At 49.3% G+C, this 27,603-nt stretch overlaps 1 protein-coding gene and 1 long non-coding RNA gene across 13 annotated transcripts in view; one reads left to right on the forward strand and one right to left on the reverse strand.

The window, feature by feature from the left end:
* The window catches only part of GABA-B-R3 (gamma-aminobutyric acid type B receptor subunit 3), a 694,297-nt gene that overhangs the window by 635,496 nt on the left and 31,198 nt on the right, over positions 1-27,603 (forward strand). For all 12 annotated transcript variants that reach the window (XM_070535013.1, XM_070535017.1, XM_070535019.1 and 9 more), the window contains one exon: positions 12,166-12,288. In XM_070535013.1, coding sequence (XP_070391114.1) covers positions 12,166-12,288 — 123 coding nt within the window. The remainder of the gene's footprint in view (positions 1-12,165; positions 12,289-27,603) is intronic.
* LOC139057803 (uncharacterized) lies at positions 20,719-22,967 on the reverse strand. Its single transcript, XR_011513003.1, has 3 exons — positions 22,549-22,967; positions 21,874-21,938; positions 20,719-21,458 (listed from the first exon to the last, which is right to left on the reverse strand). It is a non-coding gene; the product is annotated as an uncharacterized lncRNA (long non-coding RNA).

The raw sequence follows: 27,603 nt of genomic DNA on the forward strand, positions 1-27,603 counted from the left end.
GGCTGCGCCATCAAGCTCTTGCTATAATACTGCCTAACTTCCTACCTAGGTTAAAAAAGAAAAAAAAACGCTTTAAACTCCCACAACCACATTTTCTGACCCCCTTTTGCGAACTTTGCTTTTATACGTCGCCGTTGTTTGTCGTTTCCCTACTTTTCTTCCACCAATTTTCCAATCGCCTCTTACTAATCTCTACTGCGGATACGTTTACTTTTCCACTGGTCTCGCTGAATCCAAGGGCCTCAAGAAAGCCAGTGGTGCCTAAATCGACCGCTGGGCTGATACCTTCACATTATAATTAAATATGCCCCATCGCTTCCCTAACTTTACCGCAGCAAGCATATGTTTCTTCTTCCTTCTTATATCTCGCTTTATAGGTGCGTATTCTAAGCCATCCTTATCTCGCTTCGAAAAGTAATGGGCTTCCCTTTGAGTTATCATAAATTGTTTCTTTCCTGATTTCGTTTCTTCCGCTTAAGTAGTTACTCATAGCAGGTTTCTTTTCCATTGCGGCCACCCATGAGATTATTTCAGCCTCTCTGACTTTCCACTTACCGTATTTCTTGCTGTGTTGCCTACCCTACAGGCCGCATACTTGCTGGTAAGCTTCCTAGTTCTTTTCCACCACTGTGAATCAATGTTTTTCCTGTACAGATACCTCAACACTCTCCCAGCCCATTTACTTTCTTTCATATTCCTCAGTCGTTTTTCATAATCAATTTTACTGCGAGCTTCCATCACTGCAAAACTAGTCCAGCCCATATCATCTGCACAGCTTCATTTGTAGTCTTGCCGTTAGCGCCGAATGCGAGGCGACCCACTGACCTTTGGTTCCCATCGAGTCCTGATTGTACCCCTGATATCAAGCAGACAACCGCGTTTCCAAAAGTAAGTCCTGGAACCATTACACCTTTCCACATACCCTGGAGCACCTCGTACCTATTGTATCCCCATAGTGCCCTGTACTTCATTATGGTTGCCCCCCATTTCTCTACCCGTTCACTGTTATCGTTTTTTTTTTCCTGTGTTTCCATGTATTTATTGCCTTGGTATATCCATATACCAAGGTATTTATGTTCTCTCATCCGAGGTATTTCCTGGCCCTGCATTGCCACTGTCTGTTCACTGTTTTCATTGATTACCATAACACCTGATTTTCTACCACTAAATTGGCGACGAGGTTTGAGCGCCCCTGTTGGTGGAGTAGTCTCGTGGTGGCGCTCGCCAGTCGCGACAAAAACAAGCGCACGAGCGTGTGCGCGCAGACAACGTTTCGTTTTCTTGATCCTTTAATTTTAGTGTCGTTGGTGCCACGATACTTGCTCGTCGCCGCCGTACGACTGTACTGTGCTGCGTACGCCAATGCGTGCGCGGCGTCTTTCGCGCTAGTTCTGATGCCGCTATATGGTGTCGTTGTCGAAGTTTCTCCACACCCGCCGTGGTTACTTAGTGGCTATAGTGTCGGGCTGCTAAGCATGAGGTCACAAGATCGCATCCCGGCCACGGAGGCCGCATTTCGATGGAAGCGAAACGCGAAAATACCCGTGTACTTATATTTAGGTGCCCGTTAAAGAACCTCAGGTGGTCCAAATTTCCGGAGTGCCCCACTACGGCGGGCCTCATTCTCAGATCGTGGTACTGCACGTAGTGCCGCACAATTTAATTCTTCTCTTGCGCGGTGCTTTGTTAAGAAGTCCGAAAAATGCAAAAATTGGCAGTGGCTTAGCTCGGCTATATATGCCAGAATATACGTAGCGAAAGCTAAGGCAAAGCTTGGTTAGCCTTGGTTAATCTTGATTGCAAGTCCAGGTTAGTGTGGTTGTCTAGCTATGTTGCGGCGTTTAGCCAGTCGTTCGGCGCGCTGTTCGTCTGTTCCATGGGCGATTCATTTCCTCTTCATCTCATTCCGATGTCGATTCCAGGCCTCCTCCTGCTTATCAGAAATGTCGCCGTCCATACTGCCGCCTCAACTGTGGTTGCGGCGCACGCGAGCTCTCCTTTTCAATTCTCCGACATGTTATCAGGCATGCGACGAACCGAGCGGAGGCGAGCGCAACGACGAGGCACGCGGTGTGACGTCATACCAAACGGCGGGCGGGGGGGGGGAGGGGGCGGAAGGCGCGGCGGAGCACCTGTGGCTCGGTGCAATGCCTCCTCTACTAGTTCCTGCCGCGTTGTCCGGTAAACTCGGTTCCGTGCCCTCTTCCTTTTCTCGTCTCCGCGAAAACGCAACGAGCGCCTCTCATGGCAAACGCCTGCAACTTAGATCCGGTGCTGCAGCCTCTGAGATTACCATGACATCTGTCAACATCTCGGAAGCCCGCAAGAACGCTCGCTAACAGACGCCCGCACATATCGGCTCTACGAACGCGCCGGCGAAAGTACTCGGCCGCCGCCGCCGCCGCCAGAAGTTGAAGAGGCAACGAGCGCCGCCTCACGAAATTTATGCTGAAATTAGGGATCCGCCGCTACAATGGGAAAGGGAGCGACGCGTCGGGCATCTATAGTAAAGGAAGCATTGTTCGGTGCTGCTAGTGGCTCATGCGCAGTAGTGACTAGGGAGCGAGAGAGAGAGAAATATCCGCGGCGAGGTGGGCGTTGTGACATCATGTGCCTCCTCGGAGCACCGCCACGGCGAAATCGCAAATTCGCGGACAGTAAAGCTTTCGCTTTAAAACTGGGGTCGCCTTGCGTCTAGTGAGTTTCATACAACAGCGATTTCAATGCTATTGTGAATTTAAGTTTGACTGTTGTGAACCACAGCGTGGATGGCGCTGCTTCTGGGAGATTTGTGCATAAGGCGGCAATTTTTAGTACGACGTGATTGTTGCTAGCAGGCACTAAAATCAATTTTCTGGTCTACGTTACATGCGTAAACGGTAATACGTTTACGGGCAAGGTAAAACTCCATAGCGCTATTTGCGCCGTCGTTGAGAGGCTTATTGGCGTTCTTGTAATTAGATGGCGACCCGCTATAGCTGGTTGGCAAGCAGAGAAGCGACTCCTACCAATTACAAAAGCGACAAGCAAGAACCGCTGATGTATTACGAACCTTTGTGTTAAGCAGCCAAAGCAACCCAATAAGTTGTTTAGGAATGAAACTATGACTTTGAGCAAGAAAGACAAAAATTGTGAGGTACTATAAAGCCTGTGCCACACGGGTGAGGTTAATGCCATTAAAAGTTTAAGACCTTAAGTTTTTTAATGCCATTATATTTCGATCGCTGCTACACGCGCATACTTAATGACATCAAGCATTGCGATGGCGTTAACTGCAGTGAAACGGATAAGTTTGCTTGCCAATCGTAATACAATAAGAAACAGTTATCTAGGGAGGAAATGTTTAAGAAATGGCATGAGAAACATTAATCGGCGTATTGTATGTATATTTTACTTCATGAATGTCGTTGTCGCACCCAGCCGTAAGCTGTTTGAAGCCAAAGCTAGCTCGACGGCCAATCCATAGCGTAGCCAAAGCATTGAAATTGGAAAAATAGCTCTCAAGCATCGATCCGGAAGAATTTGACCGTGTGCTCCAGTTTGTTCTGGTGTATGTGCTTCTTCGAGTCAAGCATCGTCGAGAAATTCGAAGGCCAACAAGGCAAGGAGCCGCCGCCGTAAGAGCCCCTCCTGCATGGCTAACGCGCTCACGATCAGTGCTCTAGCCGTGCGTAGTGGCAAGATCGCCTGCTGACCTCTACGAAAATAAAGAGCTCCTTTTAAAAAATTTAAGAGCATATTAGCTGTTTTTATCAACAAGTTTGCTTAATATCGTGAGAATATGGTCACTACGGCCACGACGGGGACATTGTAAACGAGAGTACGCATTCGACTGCCAAGTAAGTTGTAATGATTGTAAGAACGCACTACGCCGCGAGAAGGAGCTATTTATTAAAGAAAGTGAAGAATATATCAATTGCTCTTCACGAATATAGTAATTGTTCGTTTAGTCACGTCAGAATGTGGAGACATTGGGAACGAGAGTGCGCGTTTGACGGCAAAGTGAGTTACGAGAACGCACTACGTCGTGAATGGCATTAAGCTTTAATGCCATTAAGCATGTCCGTGTGGCACCCCGCGAATGACATTAAAGTTTAAGGCATTAGCCAGTTAATGTCATTTTCTGTACCCGTGTGGCAGGGGTATAAGAAACATTTAGTTCAAATGAAACAAGGTTGGTCGCAGTTAAGACATTTCCAAGCAAAGATTTTTGTGGATACGCGTTTGCTGCTACATTATATAGCTCTATAATAAGAAATTTGCGAATGTATCGAAATATCTAAAGATACATATATAAAGTATCGTATCCGATACAATGATTGCAGTAGCATCTTGTATCTGTTTCTCAAATACTTGTTGCCCGAGTATCTTGTATCGTATCATGACACAATTGCAAATTATCTTTGCCTAGCCCTGCTACATAGTACGTTGTGAAGCGCTGTTTATTAAAGAAGGAAGGAAAAAGTGAAGAAGGAAAGGCATGGAGGTTAACCAGTTTACCTTAACCGGTTTGCTACCCTACACATGGGAGGGGGATGGGGCGATGAAAGATGGGGAGGAGAGAGAGAGAGAGCACATAGCACAGCACACGCATCGTCAGTAACAGTCCGTCACTCTTGCGTGGTACGTGACATCACTGTCACAGCCGCTTGTCCAAGCCCCTTTCAAGAACCGAAGTAGTCCCTTCGCCGCCTTCAGCTGCGATGTCTTTTGTCGGCGACATGTGAAAATCGTTTCAACTGACAATGGTCTATTGTCAAGGTGCGCTAGAACGGACGCCAGGGACTGTCTCTGAACATTATATTCAGCACAGTCGCACAGAACGTGTTCTAGCGTCTCCTCGCAAGGACAGGCATTGCAGAGAGCGTTGTCGTTCGCTGCAATTTACAAATAACTGTACGTTCGCTGCAGTTTTAGATATAATTGGGTGCAGTTGACGCTTTGAAATATTAGAAAAAATATTCGCATTCGCTAATGGTGAATATTCGATTGGAAGACCGAATCAAATAGGACATCATTCGATTCGTTATTCCGAACTTTCGAATATTCGCACGCCACTAACGATTTATTATCCGCCAACCCCTCCTACAAGTCGAGCCGACGCAGCTCCCTCGACATACGGAGGGCCTTGTTGCCGCCTCAGCAGCCGTGTCGGAACACGGCCGCGTCGCGTCACTTCTCGGCGGGACGCGGCACGGAGAAGCAAAGGGAGCAGCAGAGAGAGAGGGGGGGGGGGGTTGGGGGGCGCAGGCGGCCGCTGTACGCGCGGGGGCAAATGAGGTGATCAAGCAGGACCTTCCGACTCGGCGGTTACTTCCGCGCATCGCTTCCTCAGGCGCCATCTTGTGCTGCGCGCCGCGGCGTTCGCGAGTGAGCGCGGCCGGGATCTCCCACGCGTCACTGCTCACCGAGCGAAACCGCGGAGCTGACACCACGGTTTCACTCACCCCCGCCATCCCTCTTCGGGCAAACCTGCAGCCGTATAGCTTTCCGTGCACTTCATATCAACTTGGTGATTTCCTCTCTTTATCTTTATTTCTTTGGTGCCTTGTGTCTTCTTTACTCCTACGATATAACCTTGTCGGCAGTTTCGGGCCACGTCATGTCTACTGTGTTCACTCCATAAAATTACGAGCTTGGTCGTGCCCCCTCGAAAACGCTCTTCTGACTCTTCGGCATACGCTCGATATGCACGACCGTAACAAACGGCGCCCGATCACCATAATTCAAATGCGAAAGAGAAGGAAAAAATATTCGCTCATCCGCACATTTTCGCCATTAACAAAAACTGCACGCTGTGTTCTTAAAAGCGAAGAACAGCGCACTACGCTGCGCCTTCGTAAGCCTCGCGTTCGGGATGAGTGAGCCCGCCCATCAGGCTTTCGCCTATCTCCAGTCACTTTTTTCTTTGCTCATACAAGGCCTTGCGGGCTGTGATATGGTACGGGAAGTACAACGCGAGTACGCGCCTCCACACGGTTAAACATTCAGATAAAAAAATTCATCAGCACTTCCACTCTGTGAAGGATGCGAGCAGCAAAGCTGTGGTGTGTTCTACCTCAATTACTCTGCACTAACCTTGGCATCATACAACATGTGGACGTGCTCGGCAAGGTGCGCTGCAGTGATCATAGGATGGTAAGAACTCGAATTAGCCTAGACTTGAGGAGGGAACGGTAGAAACTGGTACATAAGAAGCCGATCAATGAGTTAGCGGCAAGAGGGAAAATAAAGGAGTTCCGGATCAAGCTACAGAGTAGGTATCCGGCTTTAACTCAGAAAGAGAACCTTAGTGTTGAAGCAATGAACGACAATCTTATGGACATCATTAAGGAGTGTACAATAGAAGTCGGTGGTAACTGCGTTCGACAGGGTACCAGTAAGCAATCGGAAGGAGATGAAAGATCTTATTAAGAAACGCCAATGTATGAAAGCCTCTAACCCTACAGCTAGAATAGAACTGGCGGAACTTTCGAAGTTAATCAACAAGCGTAAGACAGCTGACATAAGGAAGTATAATATGGATAGAATTGGACATGCTCTCAGGAACGGAGGAAGCCTAAAAGCAGTGAAGAAGAAAATAGGAATAGGCAAGGATCAGATGTATGCGTTAAGAGACATAGCCGGCAATATCATTACTAATATGGATGAGATAGTCCAAATGACTCAGGAGTTCTATAGAGATTCATACAGTACCAGTGGCACCCACGACGATAATGGAAGAGATAATAGTCTAGAGGAATTTGAAATCCCACAAGTAACGCCGGAAGAAGTAAAGAAAGCCTTGGGAGCTATGCAAATGGGGAAGGCAGCTGGGGAGGATCAGGTAACAGCGTATTTATTGAAGGATGGTAGGCAGACTGTTCTAGAAAAACTGGCACCCTGTATACGCAATGCCTCGTGACCTAGAGCGTACCGTAATCTTGGAAGAACGCTAACATAATCCTAATCCATAAGAAAGGGGACGTCAAAGACTTGAAAGATTATAGACCGATCAGCTTACTGTCCGTTGCCTACAAACTATTTACTAAGGTAATCGCAAATAGAATCAGGAACACCTTAGACTTCTGTCAACCAAAGGGCCAGGCAGGATTCCGTAAAGGCTACTCAACAATAGACCACACTCACACTACCAATCAGGTGATAGAGAAATGTGCGGAATATAACCAACCCTTATATATAGCTTTCATTGATTACGAGAAAGCGTTTAATTCCGTCAAAACCTCAGCAGTCATGCAGGCATCACGGAATCAGGGTGTAGACGAGCCGTATGTGGAAATACTGAAAGATATCTGTAGCGGCTCCACAGCCACCGTAGTCCTCCATAAAGAAAGCAACAAAATCGCAATAAAGAAAGGCGTCAGGCAGGAAGACACGATCTCTCCAATGCTATTCACAGCATGTTTACAGGAGGTATTCAGAGGCCTGGACTGGGAAGAATTGGGGATAAAAGTTGATGGAGAATACCTTAGCAACTTGCGATTCGCTGATGATATTGCCTTGCTTAGTAACTCAGAAGACCAATTGCAATGCACGCTCACTGACCTGGAGAGGCAAAGCAGAAGGGTGGGTCTGAAAATTAATCTGCGGCAAACTAAAGTATTATTTAACAGTCTCGGAAGATAACATACGATAGGTACAGTTTACGATAGGTACAGGTTACGATAGGTACAGTTTACGATAGGTAGAGAGGCACTGGAAGTGGTTAGGGAATACATCTACTTAGGGCAGGTAGTGACCGCAGATCTGGATCATGAGAGTGAAATATTCAGAAGAATAAAAAGAACGGGCTGGGGTGCGTTTGGCAGGCATTTTCAGATCATGAACAGCAGGTTGCCATTATACCTCAAGAGAAAAGTGTATAACAGCTCTGTCTTACCTGTACTCACGTACGGGGAAGAAACATGGAGGCTTACGAAAAGGGCTCTATTCAAACTGAGGACGACGCAACGAGCTATGGAAAGAAGAATGATGGGTTAAGGGATAAGAAAAGAGCAGATTGGGTGAGGGAACAAAGGCGAGTTAATGACTTGTTAGTTGAAATCAAGAAAATATATGGACATGGGCAGGACATGTAATGAGGAGGGAAGATAACCGATGGTAATTGAGAGTTACGGACTGGATTCCAAGGGAAGGGAAGCGTAGCAGGGGGCGGCAGAAAGTTAGGAGGGCGGATGAGATTAAGAAGTTTGCAGGGACAACATGGCCACAATTAGTACATGATCGGGGTAGTTGGAGAAGTAAAGGAGAGGCCTTTGTCCTGCAGTGGGCGTTAGCAGGCTGATGATGACATGTTACACGCTTATCTCCCTTCGTGAAAACAGGGATAATTGGCCTTTTTCAAAGAACTTGAAAAAATTCCTGTCTTAAAGATAAGGTTCACTATGCGACAGAATATTGCAGATGTTAAGTACGCTATCATATTTATGAGAGATGGGCTGAAGTTGTCAAGACCAGGCCTTGAGTTTTTTTTAAACTAGAAATGAGTGTGACTATGTCTTCAGGTGTCGCGGGGTGAAGAAAAAAGCTATGAAATCAAGAGTTCGACGAAAACTCGTCTGGTCGGGATTGCTCATAGTTCAAGGGTAAAACGGACGCCGACCAAAAACATTAAAAGAAAAGAAACCAAGACGTTTTGGCTCCCGTACAGGAGCCTTGTTCATGACAATGAAAGTCTATGAGGTACACAGGGGTAACATGGATCAATGGATCGTTGCACCCTTGATTATCTGTACAGAAGAAATTAATGAAGGAGGTTGCAATGTCCTAAGGGTTATCAAGAAGAAGATATCCCAATTGTATCATGGTTATTTCGGCATTACGAGTGGATCGACCTAAAAGACAGTCTAATAGGTTCCATTGTTTTTTACATCATTACCGGCACACTTAATTTCATTTTCATAATACCTTGTTTTAGCCTGTTTGAGTAGTCTTCTTAATTGGTTAGAATATTTCTTATACCTTTCGTGAAGTGCAGTGTGAAATGGCTGTTTTTTTTTTCTCTAAAGGTCATCTTTTTTCCGTACACACTTTAGCAAGCTGGTGGATAGCCATGGGTTACGGATAGCCATGGGAGCTGAATCTTTTTTTTTTTTTTACATTTCATTACTGCTGTGGAATCTGCAATAGCACTGGAAATTATTTTTGAAAATGTGTTATAGGCAGTTTCAGGGTTATCACATGGCACTACTGGGGACCAGTCTGAAGCGGTAATTAATTCGATAAATATTGACGAATTAAATTTCTTTCTCGTGAAGTTTGTATCGTTAGTGGTAGCAGCAAAAGTTAAGCGCACGAATATTGGGTAATGACCGGTTATCAAAGCTTGGATGGCACCACACTCAGGCTTAGTAAAAAGATTAGATAATGTGTGGTCTAAAAGTGCACCCTGTTTATTTGTGGGACAGCGAGTTGAAAGAGTAATTATGTTTTCATATCCAAACCGATTTAGGCAGCTAACGTAATCAATAAGTAGTGAGTTGGATGTATCTAAAAGGTTTATCCTAATATCGCCTATGATAATGGCATTTTTCTGCTCGAATGTTAATGTATGCACCAAATCACCCAGCGCTAAGCAAAGTGCGCTTCCAGATAAAGGTGAGCGACAGATGTAACCATTAGGTTTTCCTTATCTTGTGAAAAAAAAATTATCATGAAATTCGACCCAAACAGATTCGCAGTTCGTCACGTTAAGTGTCAACGCAACTCACAGGATAATAAAAAAAGCAGCAGCACCATGATTACTATTATCGCGGTGGCAGTATTCAGAAGAGTGAACTTGACTGTGAAAGACGTAATTATGAAAAGTAGATGAAACTCGGCGCAATGTTGGAGTCGTCTTAGGGGCTAATTATCGTATCATTTGTTTCGGGATAGTTTCGACAAACTAAGAGTTATAGCCGTTTTCTGTAACCATACTCCCATCTTCACTCCGTAGACGGCCATATATTGCAGACAGGCATTCTGTGACGTTTACAGCTTCACTGTGAACTAGCTAGTTATTACAAGTAAATGAAAGGAACGCGGCGTAATGATAGAATCGTCTTCATGGCCAAATTCAGCATAATTTTTTTCCAAGACACTTACATTAGATTGAGAGCTACAGGGCATTCTCGAAAAACTGAAGTCATTTTTTTTTTCTTTTTTCGTGTCGACGCAACGCGTAGACGGACGGACATCGACCACCGCCGTGTGCATTTCGGATGGCTTAACGGTCCACGCAGAGAGATCCGCGGATGATCGGTTACAATAGAGATAATCTCCTATTTTGGAATGTTGTAGATGAGAGTGACATTTTCGTTAGGAGGCTAGCAGACCATTTGAAACGTCTTTGGTAAAACCTGATTCACACAACGGACCGAATCGCGACCGAGCTCATGCAGCATCGAACAGCGACGTGTACGAAGGCGCCGCAGACGAGGTGTTCGCGGCGTGATTCGATGTCCCTGAGTGCTCGATCCGCGAGATGCATAATCGTTTCGGTCCGTCATGTGAATCCAACGAAAGAACCACGCCGAGCGCGCGCGCAACACAAGCAAGACTGACGCGCCTCAATGGTTGACACCGACTGAGTCGTCTCACTCTTGGCAATAAAACAGCAGCAGCAGCAACAACAACAACAAGAAATGATCCCGCATGCTGCACGCGTAATATATATTTATGTTTAAAAAAAACAACAAGAAAACAAGCGTCGAGAATGCATGTGTGTAGATTTCGCACCGAACGGAACACATAAACACTCACGCACACGCACCCCACACCCGCGGGTAAATACAGTCAGACGTCATTATAGCGAAGTGCTCGTGACCTTATCGTTACACAGGCCACTTTGTTACACAGGTCGCGCACTGTATACCGCTCACAATGGAAGAGTCTAAGCACATTCAGCAAAAGAGAACCTCTGTTTAACATGAATCCAAGATAGGCTTGCTGAAGTAAGTCGCTAATTTTTTGTGCACTCTTCGCCTGACAGAATGTACGACTGCAGCCAACCTTATTGCACCGAAGCTTCGCAGCATGCTCCGCAGCGAAACGCAGCGAAACCGTTGCACTCGTTTACATTCGCGTCCTTTCTGCGTTAGATAGCCTTGACTACATCGTCGGTGGTCAGTTAAGATTACGTCATCACGTCGTCATCAACTGCAACGTATTCGTCAGCAGTCGCACCCGCTGATGCATTACAGCAAGCAGCGTACTAGTTGAGTGATTCCTGGAGCAGTGTAGCAGGGCTAAACTGGTGCTGTCGGTACACTCGTCAATGCGTAGCTACAGTGCGGCCGTTAGCTCATCTGACGTCGTCGGAGGGCGGTGAATGCACCGCTGCGTTCGTTGTAAAACAACAAATCAGCCATCGTGCACGCCTGAATTCCTTCATTGTACAGGCAAATTCGTTGCAGTGGTCTTCACTGTAGAGGTGTTTGCAATACATAGGAAATATAGGAATTCTTCTGCCAGGAAATAATCAATTCTTCGTTCTGCGGGTCATTTCGCTGTAGAGGCGTTCGACTGTAAGTACGTGCTTGCGTCTCGCATAATGATTGCATGCTTAGTTGCGTATTCGGTTGTATCGCCAAAGAGCTAGAAAGGATATACTCTTCGAATGGCGTCATAAAATTTCTGATTCGACCTTCCATCTGTAACTTGTTTGCGTGTCCGGGCCTCCATGTTAAGCATTTTGCGGAATTTATATTAAAAATCTCAAACCAACGTTTATTGCGCAATGGCAAGTAATGCGGCCTTGCAACACATGCCTGCTTACCACCGCCACTAGAGAGCGGCCGTACGAACCCAACAAGAATTGCGCCAGGCACAGCACTGGCTTTTACAGACCCAGGAACAAAAAGTGCAACTCGTCTGTCTTTGGTAAAACATTGTTGTTGTTGCGTCTTCGGGCAGACGCAACAACAATGATGAAGATGATGCACCGTGTTCTCGCGATCCTGTTGAGGTCTTGTTTCTGCACCATTCCTCTCTGCCCACTCATTGTGTATCCATCAGCACGCGAGTATACAGCGAACCCGCTACAGTTCACACGTTGCCATTCTCCGTACGCTTCCCCGCCACATCATCACCCCGTCATCCCTTCTCGATATCTCTTTCAGAACCTGCTCAAATTTTTCTGCACGCCTCATCGCCCATGTGTTCCGCGCGTTCTGTTCCTTGCAGCTCCTCCAGGACCAGCAGCTGATTGCACTCGTCTGCGTTCTGGTACTTATCGACTGTGCGATTGTCACCCTCTGGGTGACCTGCGATCCCATGGAAAGGACAATGAGAAATCTCACCATGCAGGTTAGTTCGAACGCCATTTTGTATATATATATACATTCCTCATCATACGCGCGTCCGCTTTAGTTTGCCAACTTGCGAGCGCGAACTCCGGTTCGCCGAAGTGCTTAGCAGCTGCGTGCGCTTTGCAGCCTCTATAAAAGCTACAGTAGTGAAGAACGGGCAAAAATAGAACGTCATTCCTCGACCGGTGCAGCCGCAGACGTGCTCGATCCTACGGGAAGCGCGGCGCCCGTGTATCGCGCGCAGCAAAGGAGCTCCTAAATAATTGCGTGTGCGCGTTTGTGTTCGTTGTCGGCGTGTGTTCATCATGCATGTGCCGCCCACTCTTTCGCTCGAGTGACGTGGCATTCAGGACGAGTGCTGAAATGGGGGCTAGCGTCCGGTTATGACATCGGCAGGACGTGGACATTACAATAAACGACTGCTTCACCGACAATAAAGCGTTGTCTGAAGATTAGCGTAAGTGTATGCCTCTTTACGTAGAGTAAAAAGTTCAACGAAAACTCGTCTGGTACAAAAAGTGTTACTCACAACAATACGAAGCCAACCGATAATGAAGCCAAGGAAAGCATAGGGGGGATAATTCGTTTTTAACTGACATGTAGAAATGGTGCGGTAAAGGGAAATGAAAGAGGACGAAAAAAATGCCTTGCCGTCGGCGGGAGCCGAACCTACAACCTCTGCACTACGCGTGCGATGCTCTTCCATTGAGCTGCGGCGACGGCGCTGGCTAACACTCCCAGGGTCACATCTTGCACATATGCATAAACATCCAAGAATGTAGGCGTACAAACGCGAGTCGCCGTAGCTCAACTGGCAGATCAGCGCACGCGATATGCGGAGGGTGCGGGTTCGGTTCCCACCGGCCTCAAATTGTCGTTCTTTTTTTCTTCGTCCTCTTTCATCTATTTTTACCTTACCATTTGTAGATGTCAATTAAAGGCAACAAATCATTTCCCTTAAGCTTCCCTTGGCTTCATTATCCGTTGGCTTCATATTGTTGTGACTACCAAAAATCGGGACCATCGGTTCTTCCTTTTCGATCTTTGTGGCATAAATTTCTCCCTCTTGTGTCCTCGTTCTTGCTCGCATTACTATTGTACCTTACAATAGCATATTTATATTTATTAACTTGCTGCAGACCCGAAGAGCTGTTGCAGGAGTGTGGTGTAGGAAATACACAGATGGCAAAGAAGGCAAGAAGAAACGGAGAAAGCAGAAAACATTACAAGATGCAAGAAAGATCACTGGTTAACAATATAGAAGAGGAATTCAGCAGACGGTATTCAATGCATGGTGGTGGTCTAGCGAATGCCGGTCTAGCGGGTGCGACGTGAAAGGAATCTTGCGGAGAGTTTATCAGAGTATGGAAAAACTTCAACGATTCGACGTGGCGACGGGGAAAAATTAGTGTCAGGCTGACGATTGTGAATGTGGGAATTAGGTTAAATATACCTATTGTGGCGACGATAAATGAAGCGTATAGCTTTCTTTTGGGCAGTCTCAATTTTGTCGATATCAGATTCCTTGTGTGGGCTCCATACGACCGAGCAATACTCGAGTATTGGACGAACTAGTGTTTTACAAATCAGGAGCATTGTGTTAAGAGGGGCCGAACGTAGGGTACGTTGCAGGTATCCTAGCTTTCTAAGCGCGCGGTTGCACATCTTTTCAATTTGATGGGACCAAGACAAATATTTCGAGAATGTAAGACCAAGGTATTTATACTGCGACACATTTTCTAGTGGAGAAGCATTAAACGAATAAGTGAAAGAAGGCGGAAAGAGCGTTTAGTAAATGACATGGAAACAGTTTTTCCAAAGTTAATTTGCGTCTGCCAAGTCTCTCACCATTAGCGAAATATGATGCAGATGGATCGTTAAGAATTTCGTGATCATTAGGACTTTTAATAGTATGGTAAAGAACGTAATCATAAGCGTACGTGCGTATTTTAAAGAGACCGCTAAAGCAAAAGAATAAATTAGTTTGGATTGATAAAGTATCGTATGAGCACTCTATTGCCGTTAATTTCGCCATAGTGGTTTGAATAGAAAAAAAGAAAATAAAGATTAAAGTTTAATATTTTAGATTTCGCGCCAAAACCGCAACGGCAGTACGTCAATGTGACGTCACGGATTTCAAAGTAGTTTTTGTATTTGTACAGCGTTGGGCTTAGTGCTAGTTCCCGAAACTTGCCTCGTTCAGTCCTCGGCTCCTTTAGAATACATTGTACTTCATTTTTACACATAGAGAGAGCCCAGCAGGCGCCGTCAAAATTCCTGACGTCACCGTGGCAGGCTGGTGCGGGAAAGCGCCACCCATCTTTCGTGCGTGCGCCTTTGCCGGGTGTCTTCTCGCGGTACGCACAAGCTCGTATGGGTACCGGGACACACGGAGGTGGCAGGGTAGCTCGAGAGTGCACTAATTACCGAGCGTCCAACGTCGACAACCTTGAGGAACCCACACCTGTACCCCGAGAGTACTCGGCCATTTCAGACAATTACAGAGGCAGCAGGAAGCGCTACCCCACGCCGCACAAGTCCTTTAGCAGGGAAGAAGCTGTCGCATGGGGGCAACTGCAAACAGGGTCGTACCCTTATTATTTACATTATATAAGGACAAATGTCCATGGTGCAATGAGAAACCCCCATTATACCACCTAACATGGGCATTGAAAAAAAACTGACGTAATCCCAATCATATCACACACAAGTGCGGAGCAATGGGAGGAACAGCTGTCCAGCGACCGCTGCGGAGACCAGCTAGGTGTAGTGCGGCGTGCACGACGGACAGCAGAGGCCAGCGGAGCCCTGGACTGAGGGCAGCCGATCATAGCGGTAGAGGACGGACGCAGCAGCGGGTGAGGGCCTCCGGGAAAGACACAAGGAGGAAGACTACCCTGAAGAATCCGCCCCAGCCGCATAAAAACAATTACTAGAGCTCAGTAAATTTTTCAGTCACTCACTCACTCCCGCGATAAGAGCTGTGCTCTGGCTATTGCAGGGAAGGCATTCTGTAGGAGTCCTCCTAGTGGACTGTCCATTTAGGCCGCTGCTGATTGGCTGGGCTGCTCGTCTCCGCCTCCCTCGTAAAGCTTCATCCAATCAGCAGCGGCGGAAATGGACAGTCCGCTAGGTGGACTCTTACAGAATACCCCCCAGGAGGGCAATCTACAAATACAGGTGCAATCATTTTTCTATTTAGTGTCCCTTTAACGAAAATGCTACGTTGTAAATCACATATAAATTAAAAAGGCATGTCAGATGTTACATTGCAAATAGATTATTGGAAAGATTTGAAGAGTACATATTGAGACCCACTATATGGGGGAAAAAAAGCAAGTCCAGTTAACTAATGCAATTGTTGTAGATGATAACAGAGCTTTTTCAACAGTTTAGAGTGCAACAGTGTCAAATGCTTTCGCTATATCTATAAATATTGCGTCAGTTTGGTCACCTACGTCTAAAGCCTTGATGATATTATGTGTTAATCACCAAGTTGAGTAATGGTACTGAAACCGCGTCGAAAGCCATTTTGAGCATCAGATGAAACACTATTAATCTCCAGAAACTCAATAATATTATTATGAGCCAATTGTCCTGCGGATGCAGAACAAGATACTGAAGTGCATAGCGGACAAGAGGTGGACGAAGCGAGATCTATCGTCCGCCATATTTGTTGTTGATGCCCCATTTTTAGTCTCCTTGAACATAGTGTAAATAAACCCCCTTTCCTGTATATCTCACCGTAGCATATTGGTGGAGCTGCGGGGTACGTCACGATCCCATCACGGAACTTTGCAGCGGACATCTTGTGGGCCATTCGACCACGTCGCCTGAGAGGCCCGCTGCTTCGGCTACCACAACACCGATTGTCTTGTCCCAACTCCGGGATTCTGGCTCCTTCTCCGACACTGACACCATCGACGTCGAAGACTGGCATTATAATCGAATGCGAATGAGCCAGCAAGAATAACAAGCGGGACCTGACTATAATGCTGGCTAACATCGTCTATTACCTCAAGGGAACGGCCCGTGTTTGGTTCCAAACACACGAAGAGGAATTGACCAGTTGGGAGAACTGCAAGCAAAAGCTGCAGAAACTCTTTGGGAAGCCAGCTAGGCGCCAGCAAATCTTCAAGAAGGAACTTTCATGCAGGGCCCAAACAACTACTGAACCGTACGTTGTGTACGTTCAGGGTGTATTAGCACTCTGTCGGCGGGTCGACCGCAACATGCCCGAAGCTGACAAAGTCAGCCGCATTCTTAAAGGCATCGCCGACGACGCCTTTAATTTACTGGTGTATAAGTACTGCTCGACTGCCGACGACATTATAAGAGAGTGCCGACGCTTTGAAGAAGAAAAGAGCCGTCGTGTCTCACAGCAGTTCGTTCGGCTTCCTAATAACGCCGCTACCTCATCGTGTGAAGACGTCCAGCGGCCTGGTGGCGAAAACTTGCCCGGCGCGACACTGCATCTGTTCCTCAGGCTCGTTCGTACGACGAGTCCCACCCGGCAGTATCTTTGATTCAAGCTGTCGTACGCGAAGAGTTGGCGAACGCAGGCGTCCGTCCCATCTGTGCTGTAAGTAGGCCTACTGTCAACAATTGCTTTCGACCTCCCCGCCCACAGTCGACCTATCTGGTATACCGCGACCCAAACCAGTGGCGCACACATGACGACAAGCCAATATGCTTTAACTGCAATGGGATAAGTCATGTTTCCCGCCATTGTCGCTATGGTCGGCTTCCGCCTCCTTGTCCCGCGTACCCGGAAGAAAGACGCGCCGCCTCTCTCCGTGTGGAACGTGCGGTTCGCCGCCTCCTCGCGCGCGGGCAAGGCTGCGCCCCTTCCTTCGCCGTCAGGGTTTATGGAGCGATGGCGCTATCGCGGGTGTTCTACGCGCTGCCGCTCTGTGATGTGCGCGACTCCCTGTGGCGCGCCGTTGACCGCGACCATCGCAGGGTGCTTCGTGTGTGCCACGGCCTCCCCCGCGTGTCACGAGTGGCAGAGACGCTCGCCGAAACTGGCGCCTGGCCCCCCTCACTGACGGCCGATCTCCGCGCGCTCGGCCACATCGAGCGCCTCTCTAGAGCCCCCGGCACGAGCCCCATCCTGTCGCTCATACGGGATCTCCCTGCGTCACGAGTGGGCAAGATGCTGCAGCTGTTCACGAACATTGTGGCTGATCCGCCGGCTCCACCACCAGACTGGCCGCCACCGAGTCTCGCCGTGCCCCTGGACGTGTGTCTCGAACTGCCAGGCGTCCGCTCCAAGCAACGCACGCCTCTATGTGCCATCGTGCAGGAGGCTGCAGCGAGGATAGAGGACGACCTGGCGGGGAGAGCGCACCTGTACACGGATGGCTCGGTACTCGAGGACGGCTCTGCGGCTGCTGCTTGCTTCGCCCCGAGCCTCGCCATCGAGTCCCAGTGCCGCCTGCCCTGCCGAGCCACCTCCACCACCGCTGAACTCGTGGGATTACACCTGGCTGCGGACGCGCTCGAGCAGTCGCCGCACATCGCTCGCGCGGCGATCCTAACAGACTCGAGGCCCGCACTGCAGCAGCTGCTACTGGAGGAACGCGCCCCGCTGCTCGCCCAGCGTGTTGCGTGCAGACTGCACGCCTTGCAGCAGCGGGGACTGGACCTGCGGCTGCAGTGGGTGCCATCGCACGTTGGCGTCGCCGGCAATGAGGCCGTCGACAAGCTTGCGCGACGCGCACACGAACAGAACGCGCCGATCACGCAGCGGGTCAGTGATTTCGACACCGCGCCAGTCACGATCCGCCGAGAGCTCGCCCTACGCCACCCTGACGACCGGGTTAACCGGGTTGCGCGGGGACGCCCGCCACGCCATCTCCCGGAGGCCGGCTTCACTAGGCGCGAGCGCGCCTTCCTCCTCGCCTTGCGGACCGGTTCCGTCTGGCCCGCCGAGAGGAGGCATCGCCTCCAAGGAGCCCCCTCCCCTCTCTGCCGGGACTGCGGCGCGACCGAAACGTTGGAACATTTGCTGTGTGAATGTCCGACTTTTTCGAACGCGCGCGCGGCCCTCGCAAACGTCTACCGTACGCACAAACTTCCCTGTGCCACGGTGGACAATCTGCTGCACCCCTCAGGCTGCATCTCGAGCCAGAAGCGCCTCTTCCGAGCGATTCTGGTTTTCGCCGAGGACATCGCCCTGGCCGATCGCCTCTGAGCCCCCTCCCCACGCTTACGGTGTTTCGACCGCTGCTGCTGCTTCCGTCCCTCTAACCACTCTTTTCTACCCCATCCCCCCAGTGCAGTGCGGTTGAGGTGTCCTCATCTGAGAGACAGTTACTGCACTGCACTTTAACCCAATTATTTCCTTCCCAAACAAGAACCTCTCTCTCTCTCCTCGCTCTTTCACACCCACAATGACCCGCCGCACTATAATGTTGCTGCTCCGACTCCACGCTACGACTACCGCTCGCCGTCCCCACAGAACCGGCGTTCTCGTTCACCGATTGCCCGTTTCTCGCCGTCGCCATACCCTCACCATCCCTCTTCGGAAAACTGACCAGTGCAGCTCCCGGAGGTGAGGCTGCATTGGCCAACCTGCACGTAAATCCTCTGTTGACCCTGGTCACCCGAGAAAATCGTTTGGACATACAAGTGGACGGCGTGCCTGTTTCGTCGCTCATAGACTCGAGGCCGCAATTATCGGTTATGAGCGCTCGCTTTTCTCGTCGTCTCCGCGGTTTTGACGCTCGCGGCGTCGCCTGTCATTCGTGTTGCCGACGGCGGTACAGCTTGCGACGTTGACATGTGTACTACGTGTGTGAGTGTCGCTACCAGACCTCAGTTCTACTCACCGTTCTGCACCAGTGTCCACACGAAGCCATCCTCGGCCATGACTTCCCGAGTATCAATTCTGCCTTCATCGTCTGCTCTACTGGCTTTCTACAATTGGAACTCCCTTCTGTGCCTGATCTGACCACCGAGCCACCACCGCATTTATGTGTTGCCGAGTTTGTTCGCCTTCGACCAGCTACCGCGACGTTGTTACAGTGTCCTCAGATCTCGCGGTTTGCGACAACGACTGCATGATCTCTCCTTCCCTCGACTCTACTGACAAGGCCTAGCCCTCCCTCACTAAGTTGTGACTGTTTCTGTGAACCGGGCATGTATCCCTATTCTTAAATTTTGACGCACACCACAATTGCTTCCCGAAGGTATCACGCTGGGCAGCGTAGCGATTTAGATGCGCACGACCCTCTGGCCCTTACTATCGATGCCCCGCAGTCTTCTGGAAACCCTGACACCAGCACTTCATCTGACGCCCATTTTGACGCACTGATTTCTCCAGGCCTTTCGGCTACTCAGACTGACGACTAGCCGCTGGCCTAGCCGCTACTCAGCTAGCCGCTGTTAGGATCGGCCTGCAGGGGTACTGCTCTGCAAAGCTATCTCAGCCCGCTGCACGTGCTTCGATCGACCCGCGGTGGTGGCGCCCTTCAGAGAACCGGCGAGAACGACAGCGCTAACCGACCATGAACTTCCTTTGGAGAACTGGAGACTACGGCAGCGTTAATCCACCATGCGCCTCGTTCGGAGAATCGGCGACGGCAGCAGGGCTGGCCACCTTTGGCGCCCCATGTATTGTTGGTTGATTTGCCAGGTCTTCATGGTTTCTCTGCAGCAAGAAGAGCTTCCCTAACAAAAGGGTGCTTTGCGGCACGTGAGCCCCATGATTCGTCACAGTCTGCTGGTACTCGTGGCGACTACAGGAGAAAGCCAGCTCTGGAATTTAGAGGCGCCGGCTGGGGTCAGGCTTGACCACCTGGCTACGAGGACGCGCTCAACTCGGGTTCTAGGAATCCAAAGTGCGTACGTGTGTGTGTGAGCCCTACTCCTCGAAAAAGGCGGGTCAACTTCGATGACGTTGGACGCTACGAATTGGCGGTGAACTGCCGTTTCCCTCAACTAGGGATCTAGGGAGAACGGAGTGTTTATAAGCGCCTGTTTGTCGGCTGCTAGAGTGTGCTCGTCGGCGTGCTCTGTGATCGTGCTCGTGAGCTGTGTGCTCGTGCTCGATAAGCAATGTGTTTGGAGCTTCGTGCTCGCATGTATACTTCGTCTTGCGTGCTCCATTTGGGAGTCACGCTAGACTGTCGAATGTATCGCTTGTTCTAATGTAAATATCCGTAAATAAATCCTGCTCGCCTAGTCCCATCCCCTCAAGTTCCTCCCTACGACCTACAACTCCTACAACTGGTGGCAACGGTGAGATCGTCCTCCAAATCCGACACCGCTTACAGCGACGTTCTCGATTTTGCTTCGCCCCATCTGAGCCAGACACAAGTTGTGACTCACCGCATTGACACTGGGAATGCCTGTCCCATCCATAGGCGTCCTTACCGAGTATCTGCGACTGAACGCCGCATAATTGAAACGGAGGTAGAGAAAATGCTTACCCAAGAGCTCATCGAACCATCTATGAGTCCTTGGGCGTGCGTTGTGGTGCTTGTCAGAAAAAGGGACAATACCTCGCGGTTCTGCGTCGACTACCGGCATTTAAACAAGATCATTAAGAAGGAAGTGTACCCTTTGCCACGAATTGACGACGCCCTCGACTCTCTGCATGGAGCATAGTACTTTTCTTCTATACACCAGAACACCGTGAATTCAAAGGGCGCCGCCATATTGATGAGCGCCGGTCGCGCCATCTATCCCAAGCGCCGCGAAGTAGCAGGCCTGGGCTGCCACGCCGGGAGATGCGACCCGGCGCGAAAGCGAAACTTGGGCTTTTTAGCTGGGCGGAAGGCGTGTTTCACGTTTTTTCTAACCTGTCATTTTCGCTGTCTGGATTCAATCAAACTTCAAGACTTCGTGCAAGTCCACAATGGACACACTGAGTGCTGTGCAGACTGCAGAAGCGAATACATCGGGTAGGTACGCTATTACGTTTGTACAAATCGCGCGCTATATGCTAGAACACCTGTGAGCTTTTTGGCACGTAACCTGTGAAGGAATTTACAGCACTGTGTTGGTGCCATATATTATTAAAGCACGCAGAACACTGTCATCTGCACTTTCAGTTTGGTCTTGTTTGTAATGGTCTCTACTGGGTTGGCCGCGCTTGGCAACCAACTGGCGAGGTCGTTTGACTGCCTGGTTAGCAGACGCCTGCCCTTCACCACCTGCACACTGAAAACAAAATAGATGTTATAGTAAGAAGGGCTGTAGTTCTTTCCCATGCCATCACTTTTGCGAAGATATAAAGTCCTCTCAAAATGAAATAAAAAATATACCAGGCCAATTGCATCGTGCAACCACTTAAGAGTACAACATTCAGAACAAAAGCCTACAGCACTCGAACAAGCAGCATATGATGCTAAACCTGCACTCATTGGAAAATGAGGTACTACAGTAGTTATAATGTTCAACTACATGTGCAGTCAAAGCCCGTATAACAGGGCGAGCATGACAGATGCAGGTGTTGTACAGTTGCACAAACCATGACAGGGCACGTAAAATTACCATCCCTACTTAAAGCTGCATCATCAGGACCCCTTTGGTACAAGACAACAACCGCACCTGCATTCCAAGAAATTAGCCCCACCAACTGCAGCTACCTGGTACCAGACCTGTTTTGCTTGTGCGAGGCCATCGGATTGTTGGCGCTCCCTTAGAAAAGAAAACAGCAAAAAAAAAAAAACTAGTGAGAACGATCAAAATTTTGTTACAAAATACAAGAATAATTAAGCACCTTCTTTTCCTCGCCATATGAACGGGAATATTTTGCGCTTTGCCCCGCATAACAACCCGCACGCAGTTTAGAGCTCAGGAGGCTCAAATGAATTCGTTACGAATGACACCTGCAACACCAGCTCGTAAAGGTAGGTGCGCTGCAAGAACACCTTCGGCGACGAGTAGTCGTCGTTTACGTTTTTGTGGACGCATGCTACGTGACAAGCAGACTTCGGTTTACTTTCATTAGCAATAACGCTCACCAGCAAGGCCTACAACTTGTCGTTCACGCTTAATGGTCATTCCGTGCACCAGCTGCAAGTATCGCTAACCGCAAACTCAACTGTTCCGCTTAACCGTCGGGAGCTCTGCCTGAATGAAAACACGAAAAGGCTTGCCTTTTTGTTATAGCCAAGGCGAAGCACCGGCGCGGGATTCTGCTCTGTAGGCTTGTTGCCCAGAAAGTGCTCGGAGCAAACCTGCGTATTACGTTTGTAGGGCGCAAAGTTGAACGTGGCACCAAAATATACACAGATCGAATACTCACTCGTGCATTTTCACTGGGTTGGTAGTTCTTCCTATTCACTGCAGCTATCCACCGGTGGCGCAGCTTGGCATTCTTCGTTGCGGTTGGAAATCGGCGCAGGCTGAAAACACCGCACCGGCACGATTCCCTACGTGTGTTGTGCTCTTCGCAAACAGCGCTAAGCAACCTGCTCCTTTTCCGCTGGTTGTTATGGCATCCAAACACGACGCAATGATGCCCAGATGACTTCGTCTACTTTGGATCCGTGTGAACGGGCACATTTCCGCACTTTGGAGCCCTAGAGCTGGCGCTTGCTATGGCTACTGGTCGCCGGCGAACACACTTTGGCAGCCCAGTACAAAATAGCGCCGGTCGACCGGGCAACCCGGGTGCGAGAGTATGCGTTCGGTTAGTCTGGGTGCGAGACTGGCGTGTTCTGGTCTATAGACCTTCGGTCCGGCTACTGGCAAATCGCCGTCGACGAAAGAGACAGGGAGAAGACCGCCTTTATAACACCCAATGGGCTCTACCAGGAGAAGGAGGAGGAGGAGGAGAAAACTTTATTCTTGTCCTGTGCAAGGTGTTGCCACCTGCCTGGCTAGTCCCATGTTGGGACCGGGAGGTCAAGCCTCCAAGCCCGATCACGGGCGTACTGGACAGCCAGGACTTAAGGAATATGATATGGAGATCTGATCATTCCTAAAAACCGATTCCGGGAAATGCCAGGGCCGAGCGACCCACACTCCCAGAGCAGATGTTCAAGCGTGCATATCTCCTTTTTGCATGCTTTGCATATAATATTCATGTCTGCAATGTCATACCATTCCTTTATTTGTGCAGGTGAATAATAAGACTCTGTTTGTAATTGCCTAAGTGTAACTGCTTGTGCTCTGTTTAGGCTATAGTGAGGGGGTAGAAACTCCCTCCTTCCCATGTAGTAATGTTTGGCCGACCTCTCGGCATTTCGTACGTGTCATTAAACTTCTTTCTCTCTCTCTCTCTCTTGTAATTTCATTGTATGTAATGAGCGTATCTCTCTGTAAGTTCTCCAATCTAGCGGAATCAAAACCATACGTAAAAGCGGCCAGGTCTGTAAGGTCGTGGGCGACGCTGTTGGCCGATTCATTTGGATTGACGGGAATACCATCTAGTGAACCAAGGTGCGCCGGGAACCAATAAATGTAGCGTATAACATTTGTTAGCCTTTTGTTAATTATTTTCGCAGCCTGTGGGGCAATTTTTCCCCTATTGGAAGCTCTAATAGCTGTTTTCGAGTCGCTATAAATTTCTGTTATTCTATCGTCTGTTAGTGCCAATGCAATGGCAACTTGTTCAGCGACTTCAGGTTTGCTAGTGTAGACCGTGGCGCAGTTGGTGCAATTGCCCCGATGATCCACTACTGCTGCCGCGAACTTAGTTCGTTCATGATCAAATTGTGGTTTTGGCACGTAAGACTCCACAATCCAATCCAGCAGGAACTGTGAGCAGCGAGCTGAAGGTCCAACGCGAGATGATGACGAATATATTTATTGGAATCCTCTTTGAAGAAGGGCGGTGACAAATAGAATCAACAGCTCCGCCACGTGGGCAAGAGAGAGAGAGAAACGAAATAAAATAAAGGCAAGAATGTTAACCCGTACAAAATCAGCCAGAACAAACCAGGAGGAGGCAAAATGGAGACCGCAATAAAAACATTACCACGCCACGTCGCGCTGACACAACGCGATGGGGGAAGTTATTCTGTACGTTATCGCCTACGTTACACGCATGCAACGTGAACTCAGACATGCGTCACCAGTTGTACAAGATCAAAAACCGAGTGAATCCCTGCGCACATGTTGCTTCAGAAACCGTGAAGGCAGTCTCGTAAGTGTCGTGGCACCAAAATTAAGCGAGCCTTCTCCAATTTGCGTGCCGGTCCACATTTGCAAAGCATCTCGCGCGCCCGAAGCGATAGCAAGAGACGCATCGGGCAACTGCAATATAGAAGACTTCAATAAACAAAATAATAAAACGATAGTAAACAGTTCTCAAGGACAAAAAGTTCTCTTAATTACGCCCAGATGTGAAAACGTGTGCTCCTAAAGAAACTTTTTTTATCTACTCCCTGCCCGCTTAATGTCACCCGTTAAATTTACAGGATAAAACGTCTGTTGAGCTCCCTGCAAGACAGGCTGGGAGCTTCAGGTGAGCACGAGGAAAATCCCCAAAAGCCAACGAGAAGATACGGAGCGTACCAGATGTGCGTGTGCTCCATGTCCAGCATAGACAGGAACATTCACGTAAAGGGCGGGATAGGTGTAAGGGCATCTGTTTGACTCGGCGCGACAAGGGAACCTCGCGACTCCGTGACAAAGATGAAGAACGTGAACAAAAAGGGAAAAAATAGAAAGAAGCAAAGGAGTGGTGCGCAACGGATTTGGCGGCACAAGAGCTCTCGAGAAAGTGTCTCAAAAGCTTAGTGCTCACCGCACGCTACCCCATTTACCCCTTTATTCTTTTCTTATTTCACCGATCTGCAGCACGCGACAATATCGCGAAAACGCGATCGACCAGTCGCCGCATTGCCTTTGCTCCGGCGTTCACGATCGAAGGGAAAAGACCGCGCGGTAAAAGCCTCGTCGAGCGCGCTGTACGACGGCCCGCTCGCCAGCTCCGCTCATCCGCGCGGTGGGGGCCGCGCTCTGTCGGATGCTTGCGGCAGCGAGTTACGTTCATGCGAGCCGGTGAGGGGGGGCCGCGTCGCTAACTGCGTTTTCAGCAGCGCTGGCGCTACACCGTCGACGCCGACGAGCTTGTCGCGACAGCATTTGGTGCAGAACAAGACAGAAAATACGGCGGAGACGATTGGCAAGGTGCTTCACGAAGCAAGAAGGCACTTTACGGAGGGTGTTAAAGTGTGGCCTGCAGTCGCACTAACTAGCGTAGACGTGGCGGCAAAATGTAATAATAATAAGAAGAAGAAGAAGAAACGACGATTACGATACTCCCTAATGCGAAATTTGAGCGCAGCTCTATACGTGTTTTCATTTCGTGATATATTGGTTGGCGCGGACAATCTGTCGTTGCAAACGGAACGAAGTGTGGAGCGACTGCCTCGCTAATCGAGAGATCGCGAAAGACAGCGCGTGGGTGACGCGTAGACGCGATTCACAGCACCGCCGCGAACAGACCTACGCTCATGCAGCGCTTTGATTTCATAGGTAGTATCATTGGACGCGCCCTCCACGTGCCATCCGTGGACAGACTAAAGCCCCTGCATCTACGCGCCACCGCCGGCCAAGCTAAGTACCGCCAACCTACCCTCCTCCTCCACGCTCCTCTCCTCTCACCTCCTTAGCTTCCGGCGTGAAGCGGAACTTACGTAGCTTCAACTTCCTGTTCCGAGTGGAAGTGACGCTATGTTTTTTAGCGCTGTTTACTTTCGCGTCGCGTCGCTGGAGAGGCTTTAATTGCACCAGCTGCGGTTGAAACTGTGAATGCGATTCCATCCAAGAACCACCGCCTATTGTAATCGGCGATCTGGTCTTGTTCGCTGCTTCGCGTCAACCTGCGACGGGTTGTGCCACGAGAGACAACGTACAGTGGAATGTAGTGCCTGGGCGCTTGGAGACCGCTCCCGTTTTTCGTGCATTTGGAAAACAGCGGCCGCAAACTACTACTTCAGCGGAATACAACAGCTTGTCCCCTTTGAATTCTTCTTGTTTTGAAGCATACATCCCCTCCAGCCAGCACGTATGGAGGGACTTTAGTGAAGGAGTTCGCGACGCCAATTTGTACGGCAGACGCATAGAGTTTATGCCGTTGATTCTGAGGTTGAACTTGTCTCGTACGATCGAAGGTAGCGAACGTCCCAAGTGCGTGCACTACGTGAAGGACTGCAATGACGTGAAGCTATGAAATATAACAAGTTCAAACTTGCGTGGAGGGCATTCAGTGACATGGTGAAAACAAGTGTGCTTTTCTTGTGCGATATGAGCGGAGGTGTGCAGTGAATTGGTGCGTGTGCGCGTGTTGTAACGCGTGCAAAGGTGGACGGCGAATTGTGTGGATGACGCGAGCAGATGCGCACTGCGAATTGTGTTAGTGTTGTGACGCGAGCATCTGCTCGCGTGTACGGCGAATTATGTTCGTGTGTTGTGGCGTGAGCAAAGGTGTACGGCGAATTGTGTGTTGCAACGTGAAATTACGATGGCTATTTTTTTTTTATTGCGAGTGTTCAGGAGGCGAACACGGCAGTATTTCGGGCGGTAGGTGTGTCATACTTCTGTTGTCGCGCTTGTATCCGTCCCTGGCCTAAGCGCTAAAGCACTTCCATCTACGCGCCACCGAAGTTTTATGCCGGCAGAAGCGAGGATGGAGGGGCTGATTTCCAACATGCCGGACACATGCAGCAGCCGATGATGCAGCCACAGTCCATGGCTCTCCGCACTTTGTCAGGGAAAGAGGATGACAGGCAAAGCGTGTGGGCGCAGCGTACGCAAACAAGTGCGTAGATGCACGCGAATGACGCTTGGTGGAATCGCTAGTGCGAGCAACTCAGATTTGCACCGGTTGCTTAGCACGGGCGCCTCACCATCGTCTGCAATGTAAGGGGAAATTCTCGCAGCGCAACTCCAGGAAGCGGAAACGCCGGAACCGGAAATACCGGAAGCGGAAATGCCGGAACCGGATTTGGTGTGAGGGGAAAAGGCGGCGCACACAAAGGTTGGCGCTACTTAAGAGAGCGGCGGTGGCGCGTAGATGCAGGGGCTTTAGGACAGACGAGGCGCGCTATAGGGACCCCAAGCTAAAGTTTGTCGCAGCGCCACTGCTCGCCCCGCGGACAGATTCGGTACTACTGAGCGGGCGCGTCGCCGGCGCAGCACAGTCACAGGCCCCGTACACTCTCAAGTTCAACTAATGGCCACAGAGGGCGAAAAAATCGACCGCGCGCCGCTGCTAACAAAGCCGACCTAGTAGGATCACCTCGGGATTCGTTCGTTAGTTCCAACATTTCCCGGTAGAGGCGTCGTAATAAGCGCAATTTTATCTTACAAACTTTCTCTTACAATTACCGAAGCATTTTCTTTTACA

The sequence above is a fragment of the Dermacentor albipictus genome, chromosome 3 (assembly GCF_038994185.2).
Source record: "Dermacentor albipictus isolate Rhodes 1998 colony chromosome 3, USDA_Dalb.pri_finalv2, whole genome shotgun sequence".
Classification (NCBI taxonomy): Eukaryota; Metazoa; Arthropoda; class Arachnida; order Ixodida; family Ixodidae; genus Dermacentor; species Dermacentor albipictus.